A 16890-nucleotide genomic window follows, 5' to 3' on the forward strand; every position below is an offset into this window, starting at 1 on the left:
GCTGTCTCTGGGCAGGTGCAGGGAGGAGGAAGCTGGGTGGGGCCGGGGAGCCAGAGGGTGGGCGAGCTGGAGGCCCAGAACCCATCCTGGGAGGCAGGGAGGGAGCGTCACGTAGGAACTGAGCTCCCAGCCCCAAGCATGTGCTCCACTGTCCCACCAGGCGGCACTTACAAGACACAGATCTAAAGATAAAATCATTCAGAATTCAGAACATTAAACCCCAAGCCCAGGGCCCTTCGGAACACTGGTCACAGTCCTGACTACCACACTTTGGTGTTTTTCAAGGACCTACTCTGTGCCAGACCCTGGGGGATGGGGAAGCGACGGGCCTGGTCTCATCCATCACCTCCCGTTCTCATGCCAGGACCTAAGAGCGAGGCCACCGATCTGGACAAGGAGGAGCTTGCTGTTTGACAAGGTGAGTGCAGGCCCAAGCAGCAGGAAGCTGGCCTCCCCTGCCCAGCGGCTGGCTCAGGTTTGGCTCCTGCTCTATCTTCCCTCACAGCCAGTGAGCGGAGGAGTAAGCTGTGAAGCCGGCTTCCTGATTAGCGGGCTTCCTGATTAGCGGGCTCCCAGGACGAGGGTGATTAACCAGATGTGCAGCTGTCTCAGCCACTGCCTAAATGAGACCCCACTTGGCCTGAGCTTTCCTGGCCCCCTGGGCCCACCAGCCTCGCCTCAGCTGGAGCTCTCTTCAAATGCAGAAGCTGCCAGAAACTTCTGCGACCAGGACAAGCTACAGAGAGAGGGCTGGGTATGGGGGGGGCGGGGGGCGGGGCCTCCATCACCCGCTAATCCTGCCCGTCCCAAATTCACCCCTGTGCAGCTGAGCCACGTGGTCTGCTCCCAGAAAATGCTTCCACATCCTGCCAACGTCTCCCAGGTGGTTTTATATTTCCTCTTTGCAGTCTCCTTCCAGTGAACTGGGAGCTCCCCGAGAGCAAGAGATACAAAATGTGTGGCTAAGAACAGAAATGGGGCCCTGGGGAAGAAGGAACTGAGCATTCTCCACCTGCTATGCCAGAGGGTGTCCGGGCAGCCCCCACGGACCAGGAAGAAGAGCAGCTGAAGCCCTGTGATCTGCCCGGGCTGGGGCCCGGACCAGGCTCCGGCCAGCCTGGTAACTCAGCTCCCTCCCTGCTTAAGGTGCTCCCCAGACGCAGAGCCTCTGCTGAGTGGCAAGGTCCAGGTTCCCCCTCATTACCTCCTACCCGGCCCATCACAGCCCCTCTACACTCACTCCCTGACCCTTCCTTTCATCTTCTGTGTTGGCCTCCAGAATGCTCGTTCTGAAATGCGGCCTGTCACTCCCAGTCAACTAGTCCACAGCCCCCGGGGCCCCCCTGAGAAGGCCCGACTCAGCCTGATGCTCAAGGCCTTCATCTTTGGCCTCCCTACTCCTCCCCCTCCTCCAAGACACCCCCACCCCTCTGCTAGTCCCCAGCCCCACACCTGGCATCCCCACTTCAGTCGAGATGAGCTCTGTGCAGTTCCCTCAACTTCTCTGCCTCCTCAGACCTCCTCCGCACCTCCGCGCCTGTGGTTCCCTCTGCCTGCTGCCCCCTCACGGCTCTGACCACAGCCCAAAAAGGCCTCCTTCATGCCTCACGTCTCAGCTCAAGCTCCACGTCCTCTCTGATCCCTCTGGACCTCGTTCCCACTCTTGTTGGAGTAACGAGCTCACTGGCCTGTGACTGCCCCACCCCCAAGTCTGAGAGTCGGTCAATTCTGAGTCCATTTCTGAGTCACCAGTGTGTCCCCGGCATTGACCGATACAGGATCTGATGCAGAGTAAGTCCCAGTACGTGTGTCCTGCCTGCCTGAGGGAGGGAGGGCGGGCACGCAAGCCTCAGGAGCCCCTTGCTGAAAGGGAGGCGAAGTACCCCAACCTAGAAAGAAACAGCTCTAAGCAGGCTGGTCAGCGTGGCCAGGATGGCCCGAGTAAGCTGTGCTGGGCAAGAGGGAGGTGGACTGGGACAGGCTGGGCTATCGGGGAGGCTCCCTGGGGAAGTGCACAGGATTACAAGAGCTGGAGATTAAATTAGGGGGAAAGCAGGGGGAATGCAGGCAGCGGAAGAGCTCAAAGGGGCTTGATGGTCAGCTGGCAGCCCCCGGGCATTTGGCTAGAACACAGGGTGAACAGGAGAAGGGGAGGTACAGCCCAGAGGCATGAAGACCAGAGCAGAGAGAACCTTGAGACCGTCTGGCAGCCCCTATATAATACCCCTCATGGTAGCCACTCCAGGGCTGTGTGAACTCACTAACCCTAGATAATTATCATTGTTAGAAGGAAAGCTAGAACCAGAACGGCCTTACAGGCCAGGCCAGCGGGGTTATACTTCCTCCTGCGGGCAGTGAAGACCTGGCTGCCAGGATGAGGTTACTGGATTTACATTTTAGAAGCATCACAGTAGGACTGGCTAAAGTTGGCCAACTGGCAACAGCACCCAGGCTTTTTCTCCTGTCCCCAAATCCCTGGAAAATGACAGTAATGATTTTATGTGAATTAATCTTCAGTAGCATTGTTAACATAGGGAGGGATGTCCTAGCAGATGAGAAATTATGAAGCATCCCCAAAAGGCAGAAGGCAGAGAGATCTGAGGGAGGTAGGCAGGACCTGCACGATGAAGATGTAGGGCCTCTCGTTCAAAAGGATGAAGCATTTCAAGATGGCAACAGCAGAGCATAAACTCCAGGGTGAGACCCTGCTAATGTCTGCAAAGGTCAAGTGCCCAGAAAACCAGGCCAGGAGAGAGGAAACCAGAACCTCGACCCTGTAAAGGAAGGTCTAGAACCAAAGGTGGGGGCAGCTCAGAGGGAACGGCAGGGTTCTGAGTGGAAGACACAGGAGTGAAGGAAGATATTTGCAACTGTCTAGGCTTCCATGGTAGAGAAGCCAGGGAATAGGCTCCACCCCCACCCCGGCCACTGACCCCTGCTCTGTCCCCAGGTGTGAGAAGGGGCTGAGTTTGAGGGACACCTTGGGAGGCTGAAAATACCTAAGAGGAACAAATGAGAAGCTAAAGGCTCAATTCCTCCAGCAGCATTTCCTGCCCTCTCCAAAAATTAGATGACAGCAGTTCGCAGTCATCAGACATATTACATCACGCAGAGATAGGAGAAGAGCGAACTGCAAATACAAAGTGGAGTATGTATCCAAATATTACAAAATATAAGAGGAAAGCCAACAGCACAGAAGAAAGACATCAAACTCAATTACTGAAGGAAGCGGAGTACAGGGAAACGGATCTGTGGATTCCTTGAACAGACGTAGTACCATAACCATGAAAGGGTCTCAAAATTCAGCAAGCACCAGCATCACCTAAAGCATCACCTAAAGTGAAAACACACATTCTGAGCCCTGCTGATTGTTGATTCAGTACGTCTGGGTGGGGCTCCCAAATTCACACGTCTGACAAGTTTCCGGAGCAATACTAATGCTGGTGGTCCAGGGACCATGCTTTGAGAACCACACGTGCAGATATACGAGCAGAAACTAGAGACAGAGGGAGAATGGTAGGGAAAAACAGCTCTCTGGAAAGCTGGAGGCAGAGAAATTGATCAAGGAATAGGCAGCGACGGCTTCCTTGGTCTCAGTGAAGAATGTGGCCTTGATGACACTAAGTTGGTTTCAAAAACAAAAAGGGCCCTGATTGTGAAGAGTCACTTAAGGGACAGCTCATAGACTATTAACATAAATTATTCTGGAAGAGAAATGGAAACCCTAAGCATAAAAGATTAGTGTTATGTCAAAGTCCAAGTAGAATTTATCCCAGGAATGTAAGATTGTTCAATATATGAACATCCATTAATGTAACATGCTATTTTTTTCAGTTTTCCTTTAAATTTTAATTGTCTCTTTAATTTTAAATAGACAATTTTTAATTCTTTTTTTCCCTTTGTCTTTTTTATTTTTTAATTAATAATTGACTTACAATGTGTTACTTTCTGGTGTACAGCATAGTGATTCATTTATACATACACATATTTGTATATGTATAAAAGGAATATATATATTGCTCTTCATATTCTTTTTCACTATAGGCCATTACAATGTATCGAATATAGTTCCCTGTGCTATATGGTAGGACTTTCTTGTTTTTCTATTTTATATACTGTAGTTAGTATCTATAAATCCTAAATTCTATGATATGTGAATTACATCTCAATTTAAAAAAGAACTTGGCAAGATCTATTTGACTTGGACAAGGTTAATGACAGCTGTGTGCTTCCTTAGCTCATTAGAATCAAGCTTGCTCCTACTCTCTGTTACAATCTCACTTACGGATCTTTGACTGATTAATCCAATCTGAAGTATATGTGGCTTATTCCCATCCACCTCTGACCGACCAGAAAACTCTGGAGCTTAAAAAAACAAGAAGATAGAGACTTTAAAAAGCATAGAATGTTTAAAAAATAAAATAATAAATAATAAAAAGCATAGAATGAGTCCATGGCATCTAGGAATCAGTATCAGGCTGTTATGAAAAAGAACCAACCAGAGAGCATGAAAATGAAAAGAGGATTGTTTAAGACAAACAAACAAATAAACAAATAAACTCTACAGAAGAGCTGATCAGAAGGAAACAGCCAAAGCAGAGAAAAATTGGTGAGCTGCTGGTTAGTTGGAACCAAGGAATACTTCCAGAATCCAGCAAGAACCAAGAAATAAAAATAGGCAAGGCAAGTTAAGACATGGTTCCAGCATCTAGCTGATACAAATTTTGGAAGGAGAAAACACAAAGAAATACTTGAAGAAATAAAAAAAGAAAATATCACAGTAATGAAAAAAGAGGACACCAGGTACAGGCATGGCCAACCACAAAACCGATCTGCAAACTTGGTTTGTAACTTCAGAATGCAAAGAATAAAGATTTTTAAAACTAAAAGCTCCAACAAGAGGGAACAACAGATTACCCACAAATTTGCTGCAGACTTCTCACCACAACACTAAATGCAAGAAGGCCACGAAGAATGTCTTCCAAGATAGTTTGGAACATGATTAGGAATGCAGGCAAACTTGCATTCAAGTGAGAAGGCAAAATAAAGACATGTTCAAAAGATACAAATTTTATTCACAAACCAGAAATAGACTCACAGACGTAGAAAAAAAAAACTGTGGTTACCAGGGGGAAAGGGGACGGGGAGGATTAGGAGTCTGGGATTAACAGATACACACTACTGTATATAAATAGATCAACAACAAGGACCTACTGTATAGCACAGGGAACTACATTCAATTTCTTGTAATGAACCATAATGGAAAAGAAACAAAATATATACACATGTATGTATGTATATGTGTAACTGAATTGCTTTGTTGTACACCTGAAACTAACATTGTAAACTGACTATACTTCAATGAAAGAATAAAAAAATAAAGACATGTTTAGAAACACAAGGACTTGGAAAATGACTGTCCACAGTTCCTCTCTGAAAGAATTACTTAAGGAGGTATTCTAGTGAAAAGAGGAAGGCATGGGATTTAAGGAGCAGCAGTAAGAACTCTACACTAAAAAGGGTGCATGTTACAGATGTAAATCATACCTCAACATACTTAACTGACAAGAATGAGGAGGAGGAGGGGGGAGGTTACAGCATTATATCACATCTGACATCAGACAAGAAAGTCTGCCTTACTCTTGCCACTCAGCGTCTATCTGGAGGTCCTGTGCAGTGCAATTTAATAAGAAAAATAAGTAAGCAGGGTAAACACTGGCAAGGATATAACTGTGGAGATTTGTAAACAAGCTGACACTCTACCTAAAAATAACTCAAGAGAGTGAACTAATAAGAAAATTTAGCCAAGTGTTGGGATTCAAGAGACAAATATTTCAAATACATAGCAGACAAATAATTTATATCCAGAATATACATAAAGAACTCCTGGAAACAAATCAGAAAAAGAAAATTCAATAGAAGACAAGCAAAAAGCCTGTTCAAGAAACTCAGAAAAAGGGAAACAGGGTTGGTCAACACGTTTATGAAAAAATGATCAATCTCATTAGCAATCAAGTAAGGACTAGACAAGAAAAGATCTTCACCCAACAACCAGGTGCAGTTTTAAAGTCTGAGAATATCAAGTCTGGTAACATCACGGGGAAACGGCTACTAACCCGCAGTTGGTGTGAATATACATTTGCACAGTCTTTTGGGAAAACTGTTCCCAGTATCTATTACAATTTTCAGTGCTTATACCCTTAATCCACATATCATTGTTTTAATAATGAAAAATTCCAATGTCTGTCACTATACAATTGTTAAATAAATTACAGTACATCTATTGTAGAGAATACTATAGTACAGGTAAAAATAGTGAGTCAAATCTACAAATACTCATATGAAAAGCTCTCCTAAATCTACTGTTAAATGCAAAAAAAAAAAAAGTTAAGTTGCAGCAATGACATCGAATCAGATCTATCTCTCGAATGATACCCTCCACCTTGACAGACTCTGAAGTGAGGTCTGCAGTTGAAGTAGATAAGGAAGACCGGTTTATTTGTCTTTGTTTGTATTGTTTGTTTGCTAGCATGGTTTGTTTGTCTGTTTACAACAAGAATGTATTCAAGAAATAAGATGGTTATTTGTACACTAGTGTTCGTAGCATTACTCACAATAGCTAAAAGGTGAAAACATGTCCATTAATAGATGAATGAATAAACAAAACATAGTAGATACATACAATGGAATATTACTTAGCCTTCAAAAAGGGAGAGAATGCTATCACATGTTACAACATGAATGAACCTAGAAGACGTGCCCAGTGAATAAGCCAGACATCAAAAGACAAATTCTGCATGATTCTATTCATATGAGGCACCTAGAGTGGTCAAAATCACAGAAACAGAAGATAGAATGGCAGTTACCAGGGGCTGGAGGGAGAGGGAAATGTGGAGTTAGTGTTTACTGGGTACAGAGTTCCTGTTTGGGAGGATAAAAAAGTTTTGGAGCTGGATGGCAGTGATGGTTGAACAACAATGTGAATATATTTAATGCCACTAAACAGTATACTTATAAGCAGTTAAAATGGTAAGTTTTATCTTATATATACTTTACCAAACTTTTTAAAATGTCAAATAAAAATAATAAGACAAGCAATTGTAAAAAAAAAAATAATGATAATAAATAAAGTGGACTGAGCTGATGCTGAAGGATCCCTTTCCATTAAAATACTGGGCAATAAATTATCCCAAAAAATGTAAATATATAACCAAGCTCAAAATAAAGAATGGATAATACACAAGTACCAGAAACAAAGAGGGATCTACCATCCAGACACAAAAGCAGAAGCTGACATCAGGGAGGCCCAGGGAAGAGTCAGATGGATAAATGTTCCAGGGCTAGAGGCTGAACAGCGTTGTTGTTAACTCGGCCGACTCGGCCTCAGCCTGTGGAAGGTGAGGCACGAGAGGAGCGCCCCTTGTGGGACCCTTGAAGGGCTGCTCCATCCATAAAGAAACTTCAAACAAACAAACAACAACAACAAAAAAGCTCCTTTGGGAAAGTAGCAAAAAAGACCATCACAGACAGTGGGAAAGAAAAAATCACACGTGAGTAACTAAAACCCTAAGCCTGTGCCACCTGTGGGTGTGGGGTCTAAATTTACACCGGCTCTTGCAGAATGGAAACACAAAGCTGTCAACTTAGCATAGAAGATGTCCAAGATGGAGGAAACTCTCAGGCCCAGCAGAAACACAAGACCAGTCTCTAGAAGGGTATTTTCACAACCTGGTGGACACAAGATTCCCATAAAAAAAGAAAAGGGGGGTTGTTGTTGACCAAGATGAATTCACAATAAACAATGAAGAAAGAAGACCCATGAGGTGCAGATAACATGCGAGCATGGACACACACACACACGCCAGTATTAGCCCCTTCAAGAACTAGAGATGCCAGAACAGCCGGGAAGTGCCCGTGAAACATATGTTTCAATGACCAAGATCAAAGATGGACTGTTAAACATAATTAAGAAGAAAGAAGGTTGGCTCCATTTGGAACTTATAGAACATGAAGAGGTTTCAGGATGTCCAGAGAAAGGCAAGTAGGAGGCTCCTGAGAATTAGAGTGTGGCCGGGGAAGGTCTTGGCTGGAGATGGACTTGGGGGTCATCACCGAGGGTAGCTGTGACTGGCCAAGGCGTGGCCCATGAAAGGGGCGGTCTCTGGAGTGAGCCCTGCTTTTAAGGGCAGGGAGGTTGGAGGAGACAGGGGTTGAGCCCTGTCTCTACCACCAATTTTGATTGCAGCTTTTTCCAGACAGTGTGGTCAAAACTTCCTGTTCCCAGAAGAGCCCCCAGAGGCTCTTTCCTCAGGCCTGTCTTATTACCCTGTGGCCATGGCTAAGATGCTCTTCCTCTCTGCTGGGAGCTCTTAGGAGGGCAACAAGACTAGCCTGCTTGTCTCTATTTCCCCCCCACCTTGGGTTGAGCCCATGTCATGGCTCCATCAGTAACAGGTGGAAAGAATGGAATTGGTGGGTGTGTTCTGCTGGGTTGTGGGAATTCACATCATGAATCCGCAGGGGAATGGGACTCGGAAGGAGCCAGAAACACAGCTGGTTTCCTCTTCCTCACCCCCTTCTGCTCCCCATTGTGTACTGGTAGGAGACAGCATCAATTCTCAAACTCAGGTGAGGAACTGCCTCTAATTCAGCCTCTTGTGAGCACCATGAAGTGTTTGTTAGGACTGTCCTTGAGCAAGATCTTTCTCACTTCTTTCCCTCTTCTCGTGTTATGATGACCTGTCACTGAATGCACTTTGAAAACATCAACTCATTTAATGTTTACACCTTGTGTACTAGCCCCATTCTGCAGATGAAGAAACTGAGGCTCAGAGAGGTGATGTGACTTTCCTGGGTACAGAGCCACTGAGTGGCAGGGCCAACGTTCAAATCCAGACCTCTAGCCTCCAAAGCTGCTTTTTCAGCCTTTCCCATCGACCTCCCTCTGCTTCCTCCTCCCCTGCCCTCCCAGCTCGCACTGCTTCTCACTGCCATCTCCTTCGCTCAGACTTTGTCTGAGTCACAATTCTTCAGCAGCCAAGCGGGGGTTGGGATGGGAGGGGATGGCCAGATGCGTGGTGAGTATGAGTCTGGGTTTGTCTTTTCATAGCTACCAGGCAGGGTTCTGGGGAAGCATTTGGAGTCCATGACCCCTTCTCAGTCCTCTCTGAGTTCCTGGGGTGAAGCAAAGAGCAGACAAAAGGTCCATCTGCAGATGTGTCATGGTGAAGACTGGGGAATCATCTCTGGACTGGTCTTGGGGATCAGACTCAGAGCCCACCCTTTCTGTGAACATGACAGTGGCCCAGGAAGGCCTGGCCTTTTAAGACTCTGGACCTGACTTTGCAGGAGCTCAGAACTGCGCCTAATCTCAGTCAAATGTGGGAGGTAAAGCCCTGGTCTGGGAATCAGGAGACGAGAGATCTGAGTGTGATGCTGCCCCCAGCTTGGAGGACCTTGGACAAGATGTAGCTTCTCTGAGCCTTGGGTCCCTTGTTTGTAAAATGGAGCAGTCATCCCAGGCCTGTCCATTTCTTAGGATGGGCAGTCTGATCTGGGGAGGGCTCTGAACCAAGGAGGAAGGGATAGAGGAGGGGTGGTGAGAAAAGGAACAGGTGCCGGGGCCAGACAGCCACCAGCAAGGTGGCCAGCACCAGGACGGTCATTCTCTTGGCTGGGCCAGGACCGTCTCACTGAACACTTCCCGATAGGTAGCCTGGCTCAGACCATGACCGAGGAATGACAGGGACAAGAAAGGAAGGAAAGGAGGAGTGGAGGAAGAGGGAAAGTAGGAAGGGTGGTATATGGGGTGAGGAGGAGAGGTAGAAAAGGCTGGCCTCAGGGTAGCAGGGGCAGAGGCACCCTGATCCTGAGTAGGGTTTAGCCCTAGCTCTGCTCCTTCCTCCTGTGTGAACTTAATCAAGCACAGCCCTTCTCTGAGCCTCCAGTTCCCCATATGTCATCTCAGATTTTATGAGCTCCTTGGTTCCATCCTCCACTTGCCTTCTAAAGCCTGGCTCCATAGGTTCATTGTCAAGAATGCTACCTTAAGCCCCCTTCTCCTGCCTCCTTCTAAAATTCATGCCTCTCCCCTCTGGGTCCAACAACCAGGAGCTTAAGTCTGACCCTCTTACATTTTGACTTACACTGTGTTTACACATCACAAGATGGAAGCCTCAGTTAAATCACCTTCGGTCCCTCCTACTAAGCACTTACACATAGCAGGTGCTCAATGAACCTTCTGTTTATGATGCAAAATGGTCAACTGGACAGAAGGATGGCTGCCTAGAAGGATATACCAGCTTTGTCTGCTGATTAAGTTCCTGGTCAAAACTCTCCTCTGAATTAATCCCCAGGCACATACTCCTCCAACAACCAAAGGGAGGGACAACCCCAACAGCTGCCCATCCTCAAAGACTCCTCCAGTCGCAGATTCCAATGCCATAGGCCTGGCCGTCCAAGGAGCTTGGACCCCGCCACCTGCCCTTAAGTACCCATGCTCCTAAGTGGTCATCCTATGAACAAAGAAAGCTCTGTTGAAGTATGTTAGAGCTTTTCTGCCACAGAAAACCCCAGGGACATCCCCATAAGGGTTCGTGAAGGTCACAGAATTCAGGGGTTGTAGACTCAAGGAGGAGAGTTCCCCAGACAGAAGGCTCTTCCTAGAAGACCTGCGTTCTAGCACGAAATTGCCAGCACTTCCACATCCCCTGCATTACACATACATACACACACAGTCAGGAGAGAAGCAGAATCTTACCTTGATGTTCCTCCAGTTTCCCCATGGTCTCCATCTGTTCCACCAGGTCATTTGAATTCCACTGGCTCATCCCGATGAGGATGGCGTTCTTCCCTTCAGCCATCTCCTCTGTGGGAAGAAGCAGAGCTGAGCATGAGCAGGCAGGGCTGTGTAGAGGAACCCCTAAGAGGAGCTTGTATCTCAAAAAGTGTTTATTTCTTCCTTTGAGTTGAGGTAGAGTTCAACTTTTAAAAGAGTCTGTAGGTACAGTCAGGGAGAAGACATTCAGGAACTCTTCGTTGCAAGAAGGCACTGTTGTTGTACCCTCCTGGGCCTCCACGTGTTACAGCAAAAGAGAGTAATGAGGGAACAGTCGTGAGAGAGGCTGAAAACTCACAGAAGGCTCCATTCCTAGCACTCTGAGTGGCATTTCTTGAAAAGCAGTGTGTCTGGAAAGAAAAAGCAAAGCCTTGCCACCTGGTAGCAGTTTTCCTTTGGGTAAGTTACTTGACTTCTCTGAGCCTCCTCTTCCCATCAGTCAGATAGGACTGGCAATGTCTAACTCACAGAGTTGTTGTGCAAATTAAATGAGATAATAAACATAAAGTTCTTGGTGCATAGATGACAGACATTAAGGTTACTCGTTCACATGAGAAATGGGTTGCCATCAGTATTTGAGCAGACCAGGGTTTGAGTGTAGCAGGAGCTCTACAGTAACTGGGAGAGAAGGCTTCTGTCTCTAAGTAAGCCTTGAGCTGTATGGAACCCTTAGCCCACATCTCAACCTTATGAACTTCTTAATGCCTCCATTCTCCTCCTGTTCTCCCCTCAGCCCTGTCTCTATCCTTGCCCTTTTTCAGTCTGAGCTTAGTGAAGGAGACTAAAGCATGAAATAGTTCAGTAACTTGCCCAAGGTCACTGGCTAGATCCAGGATTTAAACCCAGATATACTATTTCAAGAGTCTGCAAGGGATTGGTGAGACCATATTCTCTAAACACACTGAACACAAGCCCCTGGGTCCCGTACATCAACTACACACATCTGGTGCAGTCCCTCATCTCAGAAAGGGACATTTTCTCAGGCACAAACCCACAGGAATGCCTCCCCTCTCTCTATAAAGACTAAGACAGGCCTTCCTGATGAAGAACTTTGTGCCTTTTCTCATAGAACAGACACTAAAGGGTGGTGAGGAGAATCCCCAAGCTTATCCTAACCGATAATAAAGGGATAAGACCCATTTCACTCACTGCCAAAGATCTTTACAGAGCAGATGGAACCAATATGGTGGAGCTGAAGCTTGGGGGAGCTGTCCAGAGTTCTGAATCACTCGAGCTCAATCATCCAGACCCCATTTCCAGCTGGGACAGCTCCTCCTGCCTTCTTTGATTTACTTATTTTGATCTATTTAACAACATTTATCAGATCCTTAATAGGCACTGAGATCGTTGTAAGTCCTTTACAAATATTAATTCATTTAGTTCTCACAACAATACTAACAATGTACAATTATTATTACCTCAGTTTTATAAACAAGGAGACTGAAGCACGAAATAGTTCAGAAACTTGCCCAAGGTCACTGGCTAGAGCCAGGATTTAAACCCAGATACTATTTCAAGAGTCCTAAAGTCCTTCCCTGCTGGTGGCCTGCCCTGGACATCCTGTCTTGGCTGCCCAGCGCTCCAGCCAGCATCAGACACACTCCGATGACTTCCTAAGCCTGGTGTGTTCCGTCTGGGCACGGCTTACACCTCTAGGCAGCGTCATGTTCTGGGCAGAGCCCTGACTGGGTTCAAGTCCTGAGCTGCTACATGTGAGCCCATGCCTTTGCACATGTCCCTCAATTGTTCCTGTTTTTTTATCTCTTAAATGGAAGAATTCTGGTTTCCCAGCTCTTCCCTAGCAAGCTTTCATGAGGACAACAATATAATAAATTTGGAAAAGCTACTGAAGTCAAAATTCTACAAGCAAATATCAGGTAGTATTACTCTTGGGGGAGCAAAATCATCAAGGGGTTAAGAGTTCAATTCTGGTGTTAGATTGACTCCTTTCCATCCTGGATGTACTGACCTCGGACAGTAACTTACCCTTTATGAGCCTCAGTTTCCTCGACTATAATGTGATATCATACTAATGCCTGTGGAACAGGATTGCTGTGAGGACTAAATGAGATGTGAGATAATGAAGGTAAAGTGTCTAGAAGCATGACAAGCACACAGTAAGAACACGGATGTGGATAACAGTACATGAAGATGACGGTACCACCGCCGCCGCCACCACCACAGCATGCGGTGTTGTGGCCCCACACTCACGTTCAGTACCAGTCATGCTGCTGTCTGCCCCTGTGTCATTCTGTCTCAGCTCCAGAGTGGGGTCGTCAGGGTCACCTCGAATGACTGTGTACCCTGGCTCAGTTACCAAAGCATGCAGTCGTTTGCTTGTTCATTTAACATTCATTCTACAATGAATGGATTCCTGAGCACCTGCTGTGTGCAGTGTGAGACACAATTTCCATCCTGTCGGAATTCCATTTTGTGAAAAAAACACAATAGAAAATTGACACAATCAGATGAGTGAGCCGGGGCTCCTGGTCCAGTGCCAGGCATGCAGCAAGTGCTCACACATGCAAGTTTCCAGTTTTTCTGCAATGCACCATCCCTATGCCAGGGTGTATGCATGGCCATCAGAACCCCAGGCTCCCAGGGCTCTGCGGTCTGCGCGTGCCTACTTCTGCACAGCCCTCGGCATCTTTCCCCTCTTCCCAGTCATCCGCATGGCCCGCCTCCATCTTTCCCTCTTGGTCTTCTATCTTTCTAGGAAATGTGTCTCTGTCCTTGTCCCATTCAGACTAGGTGCCTTTCCATTGATCCTTGTGCTTCTCTGTCTCAGGCTCTCTGCCTCGTCTGCCTCTCCCTCTGGGCCTCGATCAAGCTCCCTTTCTCTTCGCTCTTGCTCTGTCTTTATCCCAGAACCTGCCTTTCTCCTCTCTCTTGGGGGGGGGGGTCTCTTTCTTGATCTCTCTCCCTCTCTGGGTTTCTCCTTCTTTCTCTGGGTGCCTACCCCCGGGTCTCCCCATCCCTGCAGGCCTTTCTTACTCTCTCTGATGGCTGTCTCCTCCTAGGACACTGTCCCTCTTTCAGCTCTCTCTGGGTCTCTCCTGGTGTGCTTCCGTCTGTGTCTGTGTGTGTCTGTATCCCTCTCTCCCAGCCTCTTTGAGTCTTTCTTGCTCTCTCTCCCTCTCTGCTTTCTTGTGCTCTGTGCCCCCCACCCCCACCCCATCCCCATCTCTCCAGATGCTCCCCCACCCCCTACCTCGAAGACAAGCTTCCTCTCCTGCTCTGGGCCGCTCCTCTGTCCCTGTTCTCAACACTCAGCCTTCAGATCTTCACTCTGGCTACAATGAACTTGTCCTGTGAATGGCAGTGGGCATGTGTGCACGCGCACACACGCACACATGGAAGCAGCAGTTGGGAAAGCCTGGCGCCTCAGTTCTGAGCCCTGCCCTCCTTCCCCTCAGCAGAGCACGCAAGGCCGCAAGGGCTTATTTGGATAATGTCCTGGTTATTGATTTTTGCTTTTCGACTTCTGGTGACTGTTCCCCACGTGCCAATTCTCAGCCCCGGTGACCTCTGGTGTGGACACAGTTTTGGCATCTGCTTCGTCCCTGCTGAGCCCCGGTCCCTGCCCGGTCCAGAGGCCAGGCTGAGCCTCACCCACCAGTACCACCACCCTGGCCTCGACCCCAGACCAACTCCGAGCCTGACCAGAGCCTGGATACACCCCCAGAAGCACCCTCTCCAGTGTCATAGGGAAAGCCTTTCTTCCTACCTTGGGGCCTCTGTGTCTGCTGGGCCCAAGGACTTCGGAACAGGGACCCCTGTCCCAGGCCAGGTAGGCTTCATCTCCAGCTCACGGAGCCGGGGGCTCGGTCACCTGCTGGCAGCTGGTCCAGTCCCTGCCATCTCTCTCCTTGCCTCGGGCCCACAAACCAGTCTTTCGAGGGACCTAGATACGCGTTGCTCTGGGACTCAAGATCGCTAAACTGCCCTGGCTGTTTAATGCATGCCCCATCCCCCTCCACGGCCAGCCCACCACCCTCTCTTCATCACATAGGGGGCCCTACTCGGCTCATTCCCAGAAGCCTTTGGGGCTGGCTCCTCTGCCTCTGCTTCTTCACTTCCCCTCTCCCGATGAGAGGGGGTCAGGGGTCAGCCACACACCTGTGCTTTGCTTCTGCAAGGGCTCTTTTGCCCAGCTGCCCACAGCGACATCCTCCACTCCACCCACAAGACAAAACCAGACCCCTACCGTGCTCCAGAGGAGGGACCCAGAGACAGCCTGAGGTCAGACAGTGGCCAGTCAGGGGCCCAACCGCGAGAAAACCTGGGTCCTCTGACCCCAGATGACCTGCAGCTTTCCCCTCCTCTCCCTCTCTTCCTTTGGGATTGGACCCCCCTTCCCACCCTGGAAGTTGGGTGATTGCAGTAAAAGCCCGGACAGGGGAGAGACCTAGGCTGTGCCCCTTACTCCGTATGAGACCCAACCCCACCTTAGAGCCTTTGTAAAGTGGGATGATTTATCCCCGCACCGTGAAAAATCAGGGAGTTAGAGCAACGAGCCACGTCTCCGTGAAACACGGTCCAGCTCCTTGGCCCCAGCCTCCTGACAGGTGGGGGAAGGGGAGGGTCAGCCAGTGCTGGTCACAGAGACAGAGAGAGAACGGAGGACACAGAACACATAGCAAAGGGCAGAAAGGCAGAAACTTCCAGTTTCCCACCCAGAACTTCCCTCTCCCCGCCGAGGGAGGGAGCCCCCCTGATCTGCTCTCTGGGGCCAGATGTGCCCTGAAAACAAACCCTGGCTCCACTCCCACCCCATTCCCATTCTCACCTCCAGCCCAGCCAGCTTGTCCCCCTGCAAGTGTCAGCGCCTGGCCTGCCATGCAAATTCACAGCTGGGAAAGGGGCTTGTAAATTAGATTTTGGGGGGAAGCCAAAAGAAAATAAATATTTCCCATGAAAGTCAGGAATGAGCCTGGGCGCTGTGGCCAACGAGGCCAACTAGGCGCCTCCTGGAAAGTTCAGAGCCAGAAGGAGCCTTCAAGGTCAGGTCCCCATCCTCATCTTCTAGACGCAGAGCCACACAGCTGGCCCAGGGTCACACAGCACCTCAGGCGCAGGGCTGGGCCAAGAATTCAGGTCTCCCGCCTGGGGGCTCAAGGCCTTTCCCATTTGACACTATCTTCCACAGGTCACGGTAAGAGCCTCGGTTTGTACCCAGACGTTTGGTGGCTTTTAAGACTCTCTAACTGGACGGCTTGTTGCATCTGAATAGAAGGTTAAAGTTAAGGATGCACTTCATATTTTCTAAATGGAGACATACATTTTGCTACAGAAACAGGTCATGAGCTTGACACAGCCCAGATAAATGTATCTGATGCCATCGTAGCCCCAACCTGCATCCTTCTAGGCATGGTGATGCCCAAAGAGATTTTCGTTTTCTCTCTAGAATTCAGCATTTCATGGCGAGAGACCAGATGAAATCTGGGCTGTCCCTCCTTGGTCTACTGAGTTCTTCTTACGCATGGTTTCTGGCCAGACCACCTGTCACCCAGCAATTTTCATCACCTGCAGTGAAAGCTCATTCACTCAAGGTCTGGGCATGTTTTGATTTTACAGGTCCATCCTGCACCAGAGATTCTCAGTTCTGAGTCTCTGGCCTCCTGGAACGGGGGCAGGGGGACCCAGGGTCACCGCAGAGCCTGGGCAGGGAAGCAGAGCTGGAGGCTACTGGGTCAGGCCCGTGCTCCACTGCTCACGCTCAACACACCGGCCTTCCTACCTACTCCTCCCATAAAAGCTTTGCACTGGCTGTTCCCACTGTCCAGAACACTGTTCCCCCAGATCCTCACACAGCTCATTTCTTTTTATTCAGCTCTCAGCTCAGGGCCACATCCTTTGGGGGCCTCCTCCTCACCCAGTCACTCTATCACAGACCATTATAGTATACCAGGAGGAGAATCTCCATTTTAACTTCATAGCATTCCGGAGCTATAACTGACATTCAATAAACTACACATATTTAAAACATTTTGACACTTAAATGTTGATAGGTTGTGACACACGTGCACACCCATGAAGCCATCAGCCCAGGC

General features: G+C 48.3%; 1 protein-coding gene across 1 annotated transcript in view; it reads right to left on the reverse strand.

Moving 5' to 3' along the window:
• PITPNM3 (PITPNM family member 3) overlaps window positions 1-16890 on the reverse strand; it is an 83552-nt gene that overhangs the window by 45850 nt on the left and 20812 nt on the right. Inside the window, exon 3 of the mRNA XM_072940601.1 lies at window positions 10760-10867. Within this exon, the coding sequence (XP_072796702.1) occupies window positions 10760-10867 (108 nt within the window). The remainder of the gene's footprint in view (window positions 1-10759; window positions 10868-16890) is intronic.

The sequence above is a fragment of the Vicugna pacos genome, chromosome 16 (genome assembly GCF_048564905.1).
Source record: "Vicugna pacos chromosome 16, VicPac4, whole genome shotgun sequence".
Taxonomy (NCBI): Eukaryota; Metazoa; Chordata; class Mammalia; order Artiodactyla; family Camelidae; genus Vicugna; species Vicugna pacos.